Source organism: Diceros bicornis, chromosome 5 (assembly GCF_020826845.1).
Source record: "Diceros bicornis minor isolate mBicDic1 chromosome 5, mDicBic1.mat.cur, whole genome shotgun sequence".
Taxonomy (NCBI): domain Eukaryota; kingdom Metazoa; phylum Chordata; class Mammalia; order Perissodactyla; family Rhinocerotidae; genus Diceros; species Diceros bicornis.
This window is the reverse complement of record NC_080744.1, coordinates 72,263,130-72,280,484: the sequence shown is the minus strand read 5'-3', so window position 1 is coordinate 72,280,484 and position 17,355 is coordinate 72,263,130. Positions and strand designations below refer to the sequence as shown.

The 17,355-nt window shown below is 43.2% G+C and overlaps 1 protein-coding gene across 1 annotated transcript; it reads left to right on the top strand.

Moving 5' to 3' along the window:
* Nucleotides 1-14,072: 14,072 nt before the first annotated feature.
* CTXND1 (cortexin domain containing 1) lies at nucleotides 14,073-15,910 on the top strand. The gene is made up of 2 exons (XM_058542219.1): nucleotides 14,073-14,219; nucleotides 15,624-15,910. Exon 2 carries the CDS (start codon nucleotides 15,686-15,688, stop codon nucleotides 15,863-15,865), a length of 180 nt encoding a protein of 59 aa, XP_058398202.1. The 5' UTR covers nucleotides 14,073-14,219; nucleotides 15,624-15,685; the 3' UTR covers nucleotides 15,866-15,910.
* The last annotated feature ends 1,445 nt before the right edge of the window (nucleotides 15,911-17,355 follow it).

Below are 17,355 nucleotides of genomic sequence, written 5' to 3'. Positions count from 1 at the left end.
TGCTTAGAAATTAGCACAAGCTTGATACAAAAATTTAACAAAATAGCACACACAAAAAAATCAATAGATTTCATTTTACTTAGTAATGGTTGTAATAACCCTGGGTAAAATATTAACATTTGACTCCAGCAGTGTACTAAAAAATCGTATGGGGGGGCGGGCCCCGTGGCGTAGCGGTTAAGTGCGCGCGCTCCGCTGCTGGTGGCCTGGGTTCGGATTCCGGGCGCGCACCGATGCACCGCTTGTCAGGCCATGCTGTGGCGGTGTCCCATATAAAGTGGAGGAAGATGGGCACAGATGTTAGCCCAGGGCCAGTCTTCCTCAGCAAAAAGAGGAGGATTGGCTTGGATGTTAGCTCAGGGCTGATCTTCCTCACACACACACAAAAAAATCATATGCCAAGTAAGATTTATTCCAGGATATAAATTTGGTTCAATATTAAGACATCTATTCGTAGACATAGCAGAAAAACACATGTTCATCTTGAAAAACTCTGAAAATCATAAGAATACCGGAACTAATAAGAACAGCTAGCATTTATTGAGTGTTTATGTCAGGCACTGTGATAAGAGTTTCACATGCTGTATTTAATCCTCATGACAATCCTATGAGGCCAGTATTATCATCATCCTCTTTTTTCTATATAAGGGTATTAAAACTTAGAGAGTTTAAGTACTTTGTCAAAGCTTGGAATAGAAATTTCCTTCACTTGATGGAAATTATTTACCAGAAACCAGGCAACATCATAATCATTGAAATAGGATTCCAACCCCTTGCTTGCTTGGATCTCGACCAATGCCTCATCCTTGGCAGTCTTGTCTCAATTTCCTAGATTTTTCTTTAACTCCTCAAGGCTTGCTATGCTGCTATTCAACCCATAGGAACAGAGGTCCAGCTTCCAATTGCCATGGCCGAAAACATAAGATGAATTTTTTCCCTCATGTCCTGGCACTAGAGCCTACCTTCTGCCTTTGGACAGAATTCAAGGAAATCAGAAATTTGAGCTGGAGAGACCGTGGATAGTATCAAGTCACTTGCACTCTCCAGCAACCAGAGTTCAAGGGTCTGGTCTCATAAGGGGATCCTTGATCAAATCACTGGCCCTCTCTGAGCCTCAGTCTCCCTAACTCCAAAATAATGGCACTGGGTTGAATGATCTCCAAGGCCATCGCTTCTGATTCTATATTAAAAGACTGATGATCCAAAACAAGGCTCAAATTACTTTTGCAATTGCAGCAAAGTAAATGTCAGCTTGTTGGCCCCCTGCTGCTATGTAACACTTATAAAATTTGTAAGAAGGAAATGTGAACATCTCAATTCATGGCTGGAAACAACTGAAGTATGTTCTTTGGAAAAGAAACATCTCTTCTCTAGTTTGCAAAATTTTGGGCTCTTGTCGATTTACCCTTCAAACACAGGAAATCAATTTGTAAGCTCTGCAGAGGGGATTTGCATTAATTTGGAGGAAACACTATCAAAAGCGAGTGTCCTCTCTCGCCATATGTCTAACACAAGTGGAGACAGACAACATATGCTCTGTGCAGTTTGGTGGAGCCCCAGCCCTGGAGAACAGGAACACAGTCTTCAAAGTTTTCCAATGCAAATTGAGAAAAAGACAGAGATTTTAAAATGTCATGTTGGTTCTGTGTAGCAGGATATACAAAGAGGTGGAAATTTAACATTTCTTTCTGGGAGATAAACTGTTGATGAGCAGACCTTGGGAGATCGCCTGGGAGAGGTGGGCAAATTTGCATGAGGAGCCTGGGAGCCTCATGAATGGAAACTGATTAAGACTTTCCCCCTTTGCCCCCAAGATTCAAGTTACAGAAATCTGCTTCAGTAGCCCACAGTTTCCCTAAACAGTATCCAGTGGGAGGAAAGAGCAACAAAGCCCTGAAATAAAATCATGGTGGGGATAAAGCATTAGGCCTGGGGGCAGGTCCCTGTTGGGAGTTGGTTTATCTTGAGAGAGGAGTGGTTCAAATCTCTGATGCTGCTGGGTTCTGTCCCAATCCAGCCATCTTGGAGGCCAGCTAGTGCCTAGGAAAGTGGCCCACATGTGTGAGCGAATCTAAGGAGCTGTGACAAGAGAACTCTTGGCAGAGCACTGAGGAAGTCTGGGAACTCCCCTTCCCACACCTTGAAGGACCACCCATGCCATGGAGTAGACTTCCTAGTTGTCAACCAGCTTCCCGAGGCAATGTGGCATCCTTTAGCCTCAAAGGGGCACTCCATCTGGAAGGCCTGAGCAAACTAGCTGTTTGGTCATAATTAAGCACCTTGGGGACTTCTTAATCACAAGAAACATACTCAAAGTAGGTGATACTGGAGCTTGAGCTGTTCAATAGAAATATCAACAGGAAATGTGTTCCTGTTATTTTGTACCCCCAAAGTGGCAAGGAGGAGCGTATCTGTTAGCTACAAGGGGAGAAGAAGCTTAGTGGTGGCCACCAGGCTGCCCCCAGCTCTCAGAACAAGAAAAGGGTGCCGCTAATCCAGGGGAACTCCAGGTAGGCCGTGATGCACTGGAGGACTTCAGGCAGCTTCACGGACTTGGCCTTGGTCTGGCAACTAGACTCCTAGACCCCAGCCCAACTTGGGTTAGGTGACACGCTTGACAAACTCATCACGGAGATTGTTTAATTTGGGTTTCCAATACATTTTGAGTCCATTTTGACGATTTACATTCTAGAAAACAGCCATATCACTGAATTTGTCAAATGTGTTGGCAGAGTTTTACATAGCACTGCATCACTAAGTTTTCAGTCTCCTTAGAAACTGTGGTTATATCCCCTTGCTCATTCTAAAGGTGTATATTTGCCTTTTCTCTTTTTTCGTAGATCAAACTTGCCAGAGGTTTGTCCAGGTTCAGACTCTTTCAAAGAACTTTCTCTACAGTTTATTTTTAATTCTGTTAATTTTCTGTTTTGCGAATTATTAATTTCTGCTTCTAATTATACTAATCTCATTTTCTGGATTTCTCTGATGTTGTTCATATAACTTCCTCTGTTGTTTCCTTGTTTCACTGCATTTAATTCTTTTTGTTCAATGATAAAAGTTATGATTTTTCCCCAAATATGGTAGATAGCTGTCACTTACCTCACCCATAACTTTTAATATGTAGTATTCTCATTAGAGTGATTTTCTAAATATTCTGTAATTGCAGCTTAATTTTCTCATTAAGTCAGTAATTATTTTTAATGTTATTTTAATCAAGTAGCTTATTGGTTTGTTGCTTTGTATAATCCTTTGTGGTCAAAAAATACAGCCCATAAAATTTCAACTATTTAAAATTCATGGATGTTTTCTTTGTAAATCTACATTCAATCAGTTTTTGTAAATGATCCATGAACATTTGAAAACAATGTGTATTCCCTACAGGCAATAAAAATGTCTATTCAGCTTATTAACCATATTATTCAAATATTTTATATCATTCTACTAGTGTTATCTTTTTTTTTTTTTTTGAGGAAGATCTGCCCTGAGCTAACATCTGCCAATCCTCCTCTTTTTGCTGAGGAAGACTGGCCCTGGGCTAACATCCGTGCCCATCTTCCTCCACTTTATATGGGACGCCGCCACAGCATGGCTTGACAAGCGGTGCGTTGGTGCGTGCCCGGGATCCGAACAGGCGAACCCTGGGCCACCGCAGCAGAGCGCGCGCACTTAACCACTTGCGTCACTGGGCCGGCCCCAACTAGTGTTATCTTTAAATGTTCAAACACCTATCTGAACCTACACTTTTCTATCAATATTAAAATAAAATAATATTTATTGACATTTCCTAAATAATATAAAAAAATACTGTACTCAAATTTCCTTCCACCTTCCTGTGACTAATTTTTATTGAAATATGGAATTTTAGATAAAAATTATTTGATTTTTATTTATTAACTTTTATTTCAAAAATTATTTTTAACATTTACATTGTTTTATATCTATATTATAATTATTTACACAGTAGATGTTTTTATTGGTTTTATTATTCTCTGCATGTTTTCCTCTCACTTGAATTCTTCACTTTGATTCATTTCTTGGTGGTAGAGCTACTTCTTCAAGAAATATGTTTTTGCTGGAAGGAGTTGTGCATGACTTGTGTGCAGGAGATGGGCACTTAAAATCCTTTAGTATCCAGGTCCGGCCCCATGGTGTAGCGGTTAAGTGCGCGCACTCCGCTGCGGCAGCCCAGGGTTCCTGGGTTCGCATCCCAGGCGCGCACCGACGCACCGCTTGTCAGGCCATGCTGTGGCGGCGTCCCATATAAAGTGGAGGAAGATGGGCATGATGTTAGGCCAGGGCCAGTCTTCCTCAGGAAAAAGAGGAGGATTGGCACTGGGTTAGCTCAGCACTAATCTTCCTCACACACAAAAAAAATCCTTTAGTATCTGAAAATGTCTTTTCTGTTGCTCTTGCAGCTGAATAGCATCATTTAGCATAGAACTCTTTGTTTATAATCTTTGCCTTCAAAATCCTAAAGCTGTTGCTCCCCACCCTCAGGTATTTAGTGTTTAGAGGAGAACCTGACGCCAGTCCATTGGCATTATTTTCTTACCCTCTGTGAGTAACCTCTTTTTTTCTCTTGCTCTTTACATCCTCATAGGGATTCTTTTTTTCTATTATCTTTGAAAATAAAAGATCACCAAGAAAAATGTAGGTGTAGGTCTCTTCCCATTAAAAATGCCTTATATTCACTCAGTCCTTTTAAGCTAAAGACTTAAGGCTTTCTTTGCTCAGAGAACTTTTCTTCTTCTTCTTCTTTTTTTTTTTTGGTGACGAAGATTGGCCATGAGCTAACATCCATTGCCAGTCTTCCTCTTTTTTGCTGAGGAAGATTAGCCCTGAGATAACACCTGTGCCCATCTTCCTCTATTTTGTATATGGGATGCTGTCACAGCATGGCTTGATGAATGGTGCGTAGATCCATGCCTGGGATCTGAACCTGCAAACCAGCGAACCCCGGGCCGCCAAAGCAGAGCGTGCGAACTTAACCACTATGCCACTGGGCCAGCCCCTTTTCTATTATTTTTTTATTATCTTTTCTTCTATTCTCTTCTCTGCTCCTGAGATTCCCATTCTAAGTATAATTGAACTCCTAGGTATGTCGTGACTCTTGGTGTTTGAGCAATCATATTCATCGCAGCTTTTCTTTACTTAGAAGATAAGAAAATTTCTCTTACTGCTTCCAGGAAGCTCAAAAATATCTGAGGCATCTGACCAGAGCAGGTTGTGGACAGGACTCAACCTTCTCCTTCCAGAGGTGTGAGGTGTCACAGGCTTGGTGTGGAGTGTAGCTGTGTAGTCATCGTCTACCTTTCAATGGAAGGCACAGGCGGGAGCCAGCACAGGGAGGAGACCAGAAGGATGTTCTTACCTGTGGGGAAGAGTAAGACTGCCTTACTGCCTTCCAGAAGAGAAGATGATTGTTTTCAGGTGTGTTATATTTGAGAGTGATTCTATAAGGAAGAGAAGTTCATTAAGGTTGCCTCAAATAACAGATCTTTTAGTGTGAGGCTGAGCAGCGACCTTTCCCCGGTTCTCCTCTCAGCGCCTTTCGTGGTCTCTGCTGATGTTCTTGCTCTGGCTTCTCTTGCTGCTATTGCCACCGCTAGGGCTGCGCGTGCCACAGCCTGGTGGACCAGCAAGCTGGGAAAAGCAGCATCTACATCTCCCACTGCACCCGGGTCCATACCGCAGTTCTTGGTGCTACAGCGTCAGCAAGACCACTTATGAAATTCTCCTTATCTTCGTGCAATGTCTTTCTCCTCCCTTTCCCCAATTATATGGCTGCCGTTGTCTGACTGCATCAGTCTCCAAAGCTGGTGCACACTTGTTCCGCCCTCAGTTTGGTGTTTTATTCCCTTTCAAAGCGTATTTTTCTGACAGCCTGCCAGTGAGTCACTCTTCATCTAGTAGCCAGACATCATGTGCTTGTGTGCCCTTGATTGATTTGTTTCCATTTCTCCAAACCTGGGAGAATAGGGCAACAATGTCCTGTGTCTTTTGTAGATTGGATGTAGGAATCAAAAGGATTGTGTACAGAAATGTATGATCTTAAAACTCTACAGTGACTCCCTGTATTAGTTTTCTGTTGCCTGCGTAACAAATTACCACAAACTTAGTAGCTTAAAACAACACAAATGTATTCTCTTACAGTTCTGGAGGCCGGAAGTCCAAAATGAGTCTTAATGGGTTAAGTCAAGGTGTCAAAAAGGCTGGCTCCTTCTGGAGGCTCCAGGGGAGAATTCATTCCTTAAGTCTTTCCCTTCTAGAGGAGCATTCCTTAGCTCCCAGCCTCATCACTCCAGTCTCTGCTTTTGTGGTCACATTTTCTCCTCCGCTATGGTCAAATCTCCCTCACTCTTGTAAGGACACTTGTGATTACATTTAGGACTCAGCCAGAGAACCCAGGATAATCTCCCCATCTCAAAATCCTTAACTTAATCATTTGCAAAGTCCCTTGTGCCATATAAGATAACATTCACAGGTTCCCAGGATTAGATTGTGGACTTTTTTGGGGGGGCTATTATTCAACCTAGCACACACTCTCTGGACTGCAAAGATTCATGTCTATCTTGTATACATTCACCCAATTCCAACATCCCCAAAAGTCTCGGTCCATTATAGCATAAACTCAAAGTCCAAAATCTCATCTAAATCATCTAAATTAGGTATGGATAAGACTCTGCATATGATCCATCCTGGGGCAAAATTCCTCTCTATCTATGGACCTAGAAAACAAGTTATTTGCTACAAAAATACAGTGGTGGGACAGGGGTAGGATAACAGTTATACACATTCCCATTTCAAAAGAGAAAAAATGGAAGGAAGGAAGGAGTCATCAGTCTTAAGCAAATTCAATATCCATCCAGGAAAACTCCATTAGTTTTCAAGGCCTGGGAATAATCTGTGGCTCAGGTTCCCACCCTCTGTGCCCATAGCTCTGCCCTCTGGACCAAGGCTCTTCCCTCAGAGTCATCCCTCTGTTTTCTTGAAGGGTAGAATATATCTGTAGCTGACTAGTTTTATCAGCCTGTTTTCTGCCTGTAGAATTTGGAGAGCCCAACAGCCTTCCTTCATTTCATCTTGTCTCTGTCCCTTTCAGTCCAAGCTGGCAATGTTTCTACTGATATAAAATTCTGAAAAATTTTATGTATTATCCGTGTATGTCACAGGGATTCATTCCATTAGACAAGAGAGTCCTCCAAAGATCTTTTCTGGATAATCTCATTTCTATTCCTGGCTTCTGCTGAGATTGCTGAGGGGATCCATGAATGACACATCTAATCTCTTTAGCACTAGCAGAGGATTATCCATTCCCACCTTTGGCCTTTTGTTCAAAACAAACTTTCCTGGCAATGAATCTCCTAATTTTAGCAATCTGAATAGGATGAGAGTCCTTGAGTCAAGGGTGACATAAACTCCCAGGGACTTCCAGCTCTCTGCACACATGGGTGAAGCAGCCCTAGTAGGCCAAGAGCAATCTTCTAAGAAATTGTAGGTATGAGCTGCTAGGAGCAAAACATGCAGAGACTGGGGGATGTGCACACCCTGGTTAGGGGAATCCAGGGAGATCTGAATGAAACCAACAGCATCAGCATCATATTACAAAATGATACTGGAGAATTGGTATGATGGCTTATAGAAGTATGATGCAATGATGATGCATTCTCTTGGCAGAAATATTCTCTTTTCTAACTTTTATCTAAAATGGTGCTGTTTCGTACTGTCTCCTTGCTCTGGAAGATTTCTTAGAGGTTAGGGATCTTTAAATATTGGAAGACAACAAGTCCTAACCACAACATTCCATTAATCCTGTGCCCTCCATGCATCTTTGCAATCCTGGTAGTTGTCATGGTCTTAATCATCTCTTGACATATACTCATCATCTTCCTCTAACAGGCCTGTTAATTGCTCTGATAGAGGAATGAGGCCACTGAGTACAGTCTCACAAGAAAATGTGATTGTTAGGAGGTTATGACACTGGACACCTTCTCTGCCCTGAGCAAATGCCATCCACTTAACCCATCCATCAACTGGGGAAGTGATTCTGACAGGTCACCTTTCCTAATGGCTCCACTTCTGTTTATAGAACCATCTGATTATATTGTGTGTGATCTGCTCTGATCTTTGTTACCTGAGTGAATTCACAATGTCTCTGCAGCTCGCTGTTTATCCCCACAGTGATAAGTGGCATGCTTTTTCAGTCCCCTCATCTTCTGAAGGTAGATCTGAAGGGTATCTGATGGGCAGCATCCAAGCACTGGTTCTCATCTTCTGTGACATTCACTGTGAGCACACAAAGTATGGGCCTGGCCTGGCTCCAGGGTGGTAGTGTCCCTCAGTCAGACTTGGACTCTGCCTTCAAGGAACTTACACATTGCTATGGACTGAATTTTGTCCCCCCAAAATTCATATGTTGAAGCTTTACTCCCAATGTGATTGTATTTGGAGATAGGACTTTTAGGAAGTAATTAAGGTCAAATGAGTTCATAAAGGTGGGGATCCTAATCTGATAGGACTGGTGGGCTTATAAGAAGAGGAAGAGAGAGCAACCTCTCTCTCTTTCCATGTGCACACATTGAAGAAAGGCCAAGTGAGGACACAGCAAGAAGGTGGTCATCTGCAAGCCAGGAAGAGAGCCCTCACCAAAAACTAACGCTGCTGGACGTTGATCTGGGACCTCTATCTTCTAGAATCGTGAGAAGATAAATTTCTGTTGTTTAAGCCACCCAGTCTTTGGTATTTTATTATGGTAGCACTAGCAGACTAAGATGTACATATGTACAGAAATAAAGAAATACATCAGCACAGAAAGCGAGGACCTGAGCACCCCACCCCCAGCCCTGGAGTAGTACACAAATCCTGTATAGTACACAAATCCTGTACAGGATTTGTGTACCCTTTGAATTGAATTGAATTGTGACTGCCTTATTGCTAGTTTTTTCCTAAAACCCTGAGTGAGATACTTGTTTCCAGGACCTGTATTTGGAGTGTTCATTTTGTCCTACGGCTTTCCCACAGCAATTGGTAGGACTCTTTTCCATTTGGATCTGCTACGCTCCAACCATAAAACTGCACACTTTGACAAGTATGCCAGGTCAGCCCAGCAGCCACTTCTCTGGAGGGTCATTCACTCGCCCAGATCAGAATCCAAGAAGGTAGCAGGAGTATTTGGCTTGTGCACAGACTCAGTGCTGAAGGACAATGCAATTATGTTGGGGACCACTGAGCCGCCCTCTGGGAAGGCCAGCCCCTCAGCTCTCAGGGAACGGCAGCTGAGTTCAGTGTTACTTTCCCTCCTGGGTGTCGTGTCCTCACTTTGAAACAGGGCTGGATGGGTCTTGTGCCTGCCCAGTAATTAAGGTTAATGAGCACATTCCATCTGGAGAGCGGAAAGGCGAATCTGTCCTTTGAGTCCACATTCTTGGCATTCATCCCAGTTGGAAGGATCCGGAAAACACTGATAATCTTCCCCTGCAGCATGTTGCCAGGTTATAGGGCCCGATCCTGGCCCCAGACAAGACAGGGGAGGGTTACAAGGCAATCTCTCTGAGGTCTGACCTCTCAATCTGTGCAGGGCATCTGATATTAACTTAAGGCAGATTTGGGACCTGGGATTTCAGAGTCAGTGTTTGAGAAGCCAGACTGAGTCCTGCTGTGAAATGCAGGAACATGAAACTCCAGCATATTCATCCTTCCCTGAGATCCATCAATGACAATGTGGAATCAATGCCACAGGGCCCGAGGCTCTGGTCTGGCTGGGGTTAGAAATGTGCATTTGCTTCAAGTTCAGCTGTGCCGTTGCTCTAAGACTCTGAGAAAACTCCTTATTCTCCCTACATTCCAGACTCTTCATCTATGAAGTGGAGAGAGGTGGACTAGATCAGTGTTTCAAAGTAGGATCCAAGAAACCCAAGGTCTATGGATGCCCAGAGTGGAAAATGCATACCACGCTCAAGATGGTCTTACTGCTGGATAGGGTGAGAGGTAATGGTTCTGTAGGTTAGCAGTTACAATAGAAGGATATATTTCTGAAAAAAGACAGAGCAAATATGATTAGGTAATAGTTGCAAATTCTGCACAATGGAAATGGGCACTTGTTATATCATTGTTTATACTTTTCTGGGTCTTAGATTTCTCAAGCAATTGAAGCAGGGGCAGGTCTTGACCTAGCAGTGAGTAGGGCCCTAACCTCTCACCCCCAACACATGCATATGTACATATTGAAATTTAAAGTTTCTTTCTATTTTACGTAAATTATATTTGAGGTATTGTTCCTCAACTTACTTTTTCATTTAACAAAATTTGTGTGTGTGTGTGTGTGTGTTTCTCTTTAACCGCCTCAGAGTATCCCATGACACAGACACACCATGACTATTTTAACCGTTCCTTTATAGACAGACATTTCACTTGCTCCCAGTTTTTCTCTGTTACAACAATGCTTCAATGAACATCTTTCAAAATCCCAAAACAAAGAAGCAACAGAACTTTGAACAAACGTGTATTTCCTCATCCCCAGGCCTGGGCTTCCATGTAATTGTTAGTAGTTATTAGCAAATGACCAATGTTCTTAAGTTTCATGCTTTTGCATTCTACAGCATAGAATCAAACATCAGTTGCTGAATAATCCTGAGTAGTTTCCCCCACACAGTTTTCAGACAACTCAAGGCACTGAGGAGAAAAACTAGACTTCAAGACATGCCAAGAAGGAACAGCCCAAGTAAGTACCTCAGGTTCTCAACTCGGAACCCTGGAGGGCAACACCATAGAAGTGCTGTCAAACCAGAGGTAGTTACTAGCCTTGTTGACAAGAAGTGCACCCCACTTTGAGTAAACTCAGATCCATATTGGATTAAGGTGATCTGCCTGAATCCTAGCTGCTTACCAGAGCACGTGATGAACACTCTCTATCAAAGGCTACATCATCCAGAACCACTACAGTTGTTCATGTCAATGCTCAGTATCCCAGTGAAATTGTATCAGAAATATCCAGAAATTGAACAAAAAGAAAAAATAAAACAGTAGAAGCAGACCCACAGATGACCCAGGTATTGATGTTACCCAATATGGTCTTTAAAAAATTATGATTCATATGTTCAAGAAAATAAGTAACAAGGTGGAAAATTTCACTGGAGAGCTGGAAGTTTTCTTAAAGGATCAAACGGAAATTCTACAACTGAAAAGTAAAACTGAAATGAAGATTTGACTAGATAGGTTTAACAGCTGATCGGACACAACAGAAGAGAAGATTAGTGAACTGAAAGTTTAGTAGAAAATATTCAAACTATAGTAGAAAAAGAAAAAATACAGAAAGAAAGCATCACCAAAAAAATTTGAAATAGTGAAAAGGTCTATGTCCTCGCGGAGAACCAGAAAGGGAAGAGAGAGAGAATGGGACAGATGGATATTTGAAGGGGGAAAGGGCCAAGAATTTTCAAAAACTGACACGATACGAAGTGAGATTCAAGAAGTAGTACAAACACTAAGTAGGAAAATAGAGAAAACCACACCCAGGCACGTCCACAGTAAATTGTGGAAAAGCAACGACAGAGAGAATCTTTAAAGCAGGCAGAGAAAACGGCACATTACCTCCAACAGTAAGACCTCAGGGACTATTATTCCCATGAGCCTTCCTGACAGACATGTTAGAGAACAATCTACAGCCAAACAAGAGGTAACAGGAAAAACCTCAGCCAAAGGACTGGTGGTGAGCATTAACTATATTTAACTGTGAGATTAAAACTAAGGTGGACATACGAGGAACAAGGATGTGTAAATGCTACCTGCTCTAACCATGTAGAGATACTAGAACTAACTGAAAACGGGAGAAGAATGGAGAAAGAAGGTGGAAATTAGAATAAGCTCTCTAAGTTCTTAATACATAATAGCTGGGCGTAAGAAGATATTTAAAGTTCACAATTCCAATTATAGAAACTTAAGCAATTCAGAAGCAAAAAGGTAAATAATAAGAAAGCTGGTACTACTGCCTAAAATTAGGTGATGGAAGAGAAAGAGAGAAATAGGAGTAGGAATCGGGGATAAAGGAAAAATCACAAATAAAATAAAGATCAAACAAACAAATAAAATGAATATATTTATTTCGACTCTCTGCTTCCAAGGTCAAAAAAGAGACCAAAAATCCAATAGAAAAATGGAGAAAAGATATAAACAGAGGACTCACAAAAAAGGAAATACAAATGGATCTTCAGCATACGCAAAGATGTTTAACCTCATTCACTAAGAGAAATGAAAATTAAAAATATTCTGAGAGTTACAAAGGTGTATGCATTTGTCAAATCCCAAGAATGATACACTTCAGATTTGTGCGTTTCGCTGTAGGTAAATTTTACCTTTCAAAAAACTATAAACAAATATTGAATTCTAATTAATGATATGCATGCTGAAATGCTTTGAAGTGAAGTGTACTAATATCCACATCTTCCTGTGAAATACATCCCAGAAATAAGAAGGATGGATAGATAGATAAATATGAAATAAGACAAATATAGCAAAATGTTAACAATTGTAGAATCTAGGTGGTGAATATATGCATGTTCACTGTACAATTCTTTCAACTTTTAGTATGTATGAAAATTTTCGTAATAAAAGGTTAAGAAAACAAAACCTCTATATAACATCTTCTTCCAATTTGGCAAAAATAAAAAAGCTTTATAACTCTGTTTTCAAGGTTGTAGGAAAACAGTCCCTCTCAACCTTTGCTGGTAGAAGCTTACATGGGTACAACTTCTAGAGAGAATAATTCCAATCAGAATTAAAATGGATATGTCCTTACAGACAGCAATTCACCTAAAGAAGCTTAATCTTCAGACATGCAAAATGATATAGCAATAAAGATATTTTTTCCATCATCATATGATAAACGAAAGATTAGAAAACATCTCAATGTCTAATTTATAACAGAATGGTAAACTATACTATGGTGTAGCCAAATAAGGAAATACAATATGGGTATTAAAAAGAAAGAAGCAACTTTCTATGTATTGATATGCAGCAATCTCTAAGCTGTATTAAGTGAAAAAAGTAAGGTATGGAAAGTTTGTATAACAGGTTGCATTTGTGTAAAAATCAAATGCATAAACATCCATACTTTCTGTATATGCATAGACTACCTCCAGATTATGTACATATGAGGACCTCATAACAGTAGTTGTCTCTAGGGAGATGAGGGGGATCACTGGGGATAGAGGTAGTTAGAAAACTGCTTTTCACTGTTTTCTTTTTGTACTTTTTGAATTTTGAACTGTGTATAAGTATTATTTATACAAAATGTTACATATAATCCTCAAAACATTAAAAATAGAATTATCATATGATCCAGCAATTCTTCTTCTGGATATATACCCAAATGAATTGAAACAGGGTCTCAAAGAGATATTGGTACACCCATGTTCATAGCAGCACTATTCGCAACAGCCAAAAGACGGAAATAACCCAGATGTCCATTGAAGGATGACTGGATGAACAAAATGTGGTATATTCATACAATGGAGTATTTATTCAATCTTAAAAAGAAAGGAAATTCTGATACATGCTACAACATGGATGAACCTTGAGGCATTATGCTGAGTGAAATAAGCCAGTCACAAAAAGACAAATACTGAATGATTCCCCTAATACGAGGGACCTAGAGTAGTCAAATTCATAGAGACAGAAAGTAGAATGGGTTGCCAGGGGCTGAGGGGGAGGTGGAATGGGGGAGCTGTTGTTCAATGGGGACAGAGTTTCAGTTTTGCAAGATGAAAAGTGTTCTGGAGATGGATGGTGGTGATGGTTGCACAATAATGTGAATGTCCTTCATGCCACTGAACTGTACACTTTAAAATGGATACTATGGTAAATTTTGTTATGTATATTTTACCACAGTTTTTTTAAAAGAGTTATATTTTTTTAAAAGAGAGAAGGAAAGAAGAAAACAGCATTAGAACAAAGTGTGGCGGCTCCCATCACCATGCCCAGGCCAGCCCCTCCCGCCAGCAGAGACCACGTCTGGGGCTAGGCTTCTTGCGAGGTAATTAGCCTTCTTCTGTCCTGCTCTGTTTCAGCCACCACCAGCGCGGGCGCCTGCTGAGTGAAAGCCCACTGCTCTCATTGGCTCCCAGCTGAGATCTGGCCACTCCCCCTCTCTCCTAGAGCAGCCCAACCCAGGGTGCCAGCCCACTCAGTGGCCCTTATGAGGTGGTGACCACTCCGACCAGCAGGTCAGTGCCCTCTGGGAAGGGGTGAGGAGGGAGACATGGTCTGAATGAGGGGAAAGCGTGGTCGCCTGTGGTTACAGATATGCCGGGACCAGCTGGCCCAAAGCATGCGCAGGGTTCTTCTTGAAGCTCTGGAGGGGTGGGGGAGATGGACCTCCACTTTGCCTTCCACCAGGGGAGGGAGAAGTGTGCAAAAGTCTAGGGTTTGGGATGTGAGATAAGTCATTTCCTTGGGTAAGTCATTTCCCTTTTCCGTGCCTCAGTTTCCACATTTGTAAAATGGACATTATGATACCTGGCTCACTTGCTTCTAGAGCAGTCGCAAGGATCAAATAATAAGCTGGCTGTGAAAGTACAGTGTACAGCTCCAGTGCTCCGAAAATTCAGGGATGATGATGATGAAGATTCTTATATGTGGGGAGAGAGAGCACCAGTGTCCCCTTGTCCTAAAGCCTTCTCTGGCAGCTGGGCCGGCAAGGACTGACCTGCCTTCCTGGCCTGCTCCAGGGAGCTCCTGTTTCATTCAAAGTATTGACTGACCACCCTCTGGGCCAGGGGCTGTGCTGCATGCACTAATCTTCACACCCCTGTGACTCAGGTATTATCACCAGCCCTCAACAGGGAGGAAGTTAGTAAATAGCCCCAAGACGAAGGAGTGACGTGTTGGCGTAGGCATGGCTGATAGAGTCCCAACAATCATCTTCGTTGCCCAGGGCTGCTCTGCCAGGCTGTGGCAGAGCTGGGATTGGGGTCCATCTGATGGCCAAGACTGTCCTTCCCATCACACCTGCAGTTTTCAAGCCGTGTTGCGGGGGCTCAGCAGAAGTTCCGCGGGAGTCCCATTAGACCCCCTCAGGGGGAAAGGGATGCAGACTCTCCATGCCTCCCGCCCCGATTGGGGACAGCAGCTCCTTTTCCATCTATTCATATACTGGTGTTCAACAATTGGTTTCATTTGAAATCCAGGTTCCATTGCTTTAAAAAGTATATTAATTACCTAATTTTTTTAGTGCTCTCTGATCACCCTCAGTCAGTGGCTTGGCAGAGTTGAAAACATTATTATAACTTTCCTCCAAGGGTTTCAGGCAGTGGAGGCAACTGCAGGAGCTCCATCCCCAAGAGCGCCCACCCCTGCTGGGACTCCCCTGTCACCTCCCTGTCCCCAGTCTGGGAGGCACAGGCTGGGCCCTGCTAGAGACCTCAGTTACCTACAAGGTTCAGGGCTGAGACACGTGGGCCCCTGAGAGAGGCGCATGTGTCCCTTTCCCTTGCTTAACCCCAGGTGGGGTGGCCGGAGCAGCGAGTTCTCACTGCAGGGGGGCAGATAAGGAAGAAGGGTTGGTGCCCTGCCCCCATCCCAGGCAAGTGGACATGACCCTCCCCACCCACTGCCGTGGCTCTCTGCAGGGCTGGAAAATGATACCAGTCAACCCCGAGCCGGAGGTGGAGCCCGCAGTCGCTGCCGCGAGATGGAGGAGCCCACGCCCGAGCCCGTCTACGTCGATGTGGACAAAGGACTGACCTTGGCCTGCTTCGTCTTCCTCTGCCTCTTCCTCGTCGTGATGATCATTCGCTGCGCCAGGGTCATCATGGACCCTTACAGCGCCATCCCCACATCCACCTGGGAGGAGCAGCACCTGGATGACTGAGACGCGGGGACAGCAGGGCGGGGACCCCGGCACGCTCTGGGCAGGGGAGCTCCAGGATGCGCCTCTGTGTCCCCCGGCCACCAGCCTGCCAGCCCATAGATGCGACAAATCTATTTGGCCATCCAGGGATGGAGAAGGTTCACCTTAGTTTAGCCTGCTCTCACGGTAGCACCAGCGTGAAATGCTCCCGGTGCTGTGGGTGTTGCAACCTGGGCAGCCTAGGGCAGAGTGGGGATAAGAGCACTGGACAGGGAGTCAGGAGGCCCGGGTTCCAGTCTGGGGAATCACTGTGAGACTATGGGGCAGTCACCTTCCCTGGCTCCTGTGCACCTTTTGGAATTGGATCCAGGACAGACACACATCATCACACAACAGTGGTCTCCTTTGGAGGAGACTGCCCTTAAAATGCAGAGTAGCGCATGCACTAGCCCCGGAGGCTGCCAGCACAGACGTCCCACCTGAACCCAAGCCTCCTCCCAATGGGCTAGCGATGGAGCTGGTGGTGAAGCGTGAAAGGGGAGGGACGGTCCCTCACCTGAAAATTCACAAACGACACAGGGGCTGCTTCCCAGCAGTATTTTTTTAACTGAAATATAAAGGGGTATATTTTTCCTATTATAAATGAAATGTACATTTTAGAAATTTGGGAAAATACAGAAAAAATAGAAGGAAAGGGGGAAAATAACACTTATAATTCCACCTCCCAGAAGCCACCATTTTGATATATTTTCTCCCAGCCTTTTTTACACATATTTTTTAAATAGTCAAATTGATACTGTATGCATGATGTCGTATCACTTCATATTATAGCATGAATAGTTTCCCATTTCATAAACACTCTTTATGGCCATCATTTTTAGTGGCTGCAGAATATTCCATCAGATGAATAGGTCATAGTCTAATAATCATCTCCTTTGGTCATACCTTTAATTTTTCTGCTAACTTTTCCTCATACCAAATTATTTCACCCAGTAACTTCTTGAGAGTGTACAGTCTATGAGATGGATATTGGACAGGAAGACCCGGTAGTAGTCCTGTCAGTTACTCAAAAGCTGTGTGACCATGAGCAAGTCACTCCACCTCTCAGTGCCCCAGTCCCTCATTTTGTAAAGGGGAGGAAAAGCCTTGCCCTTTCTGTTTTGTGTAAACCTCATGCGGGTGAAAGGACAGGAGGGGGAGTGCTTGAAGGTAACTGTGCTGTGGGTGAGGTGCAAGGAATAAGTTGTTGATAATGACTCTTCTCGGGGCCTCCCTCCTCTCTTTTCTTCCTACCCTTCCACCCCCCTCCGACCCCATCACCTACATCCATAACCTTGCAGCGAGAATATTGGACCAGAGCCCACAAACCTGATCCCAGGTCCCAATTCCTCTACTTCCATGCTATATGACCCCAAATAACTCACTCAGCCTCCCTGAGCCCCAATTTCCTCATCTGTAAAATGAGGGAATAACATCTACCTCACAAGGTTGTTGTGAGGATGAAATGAGAG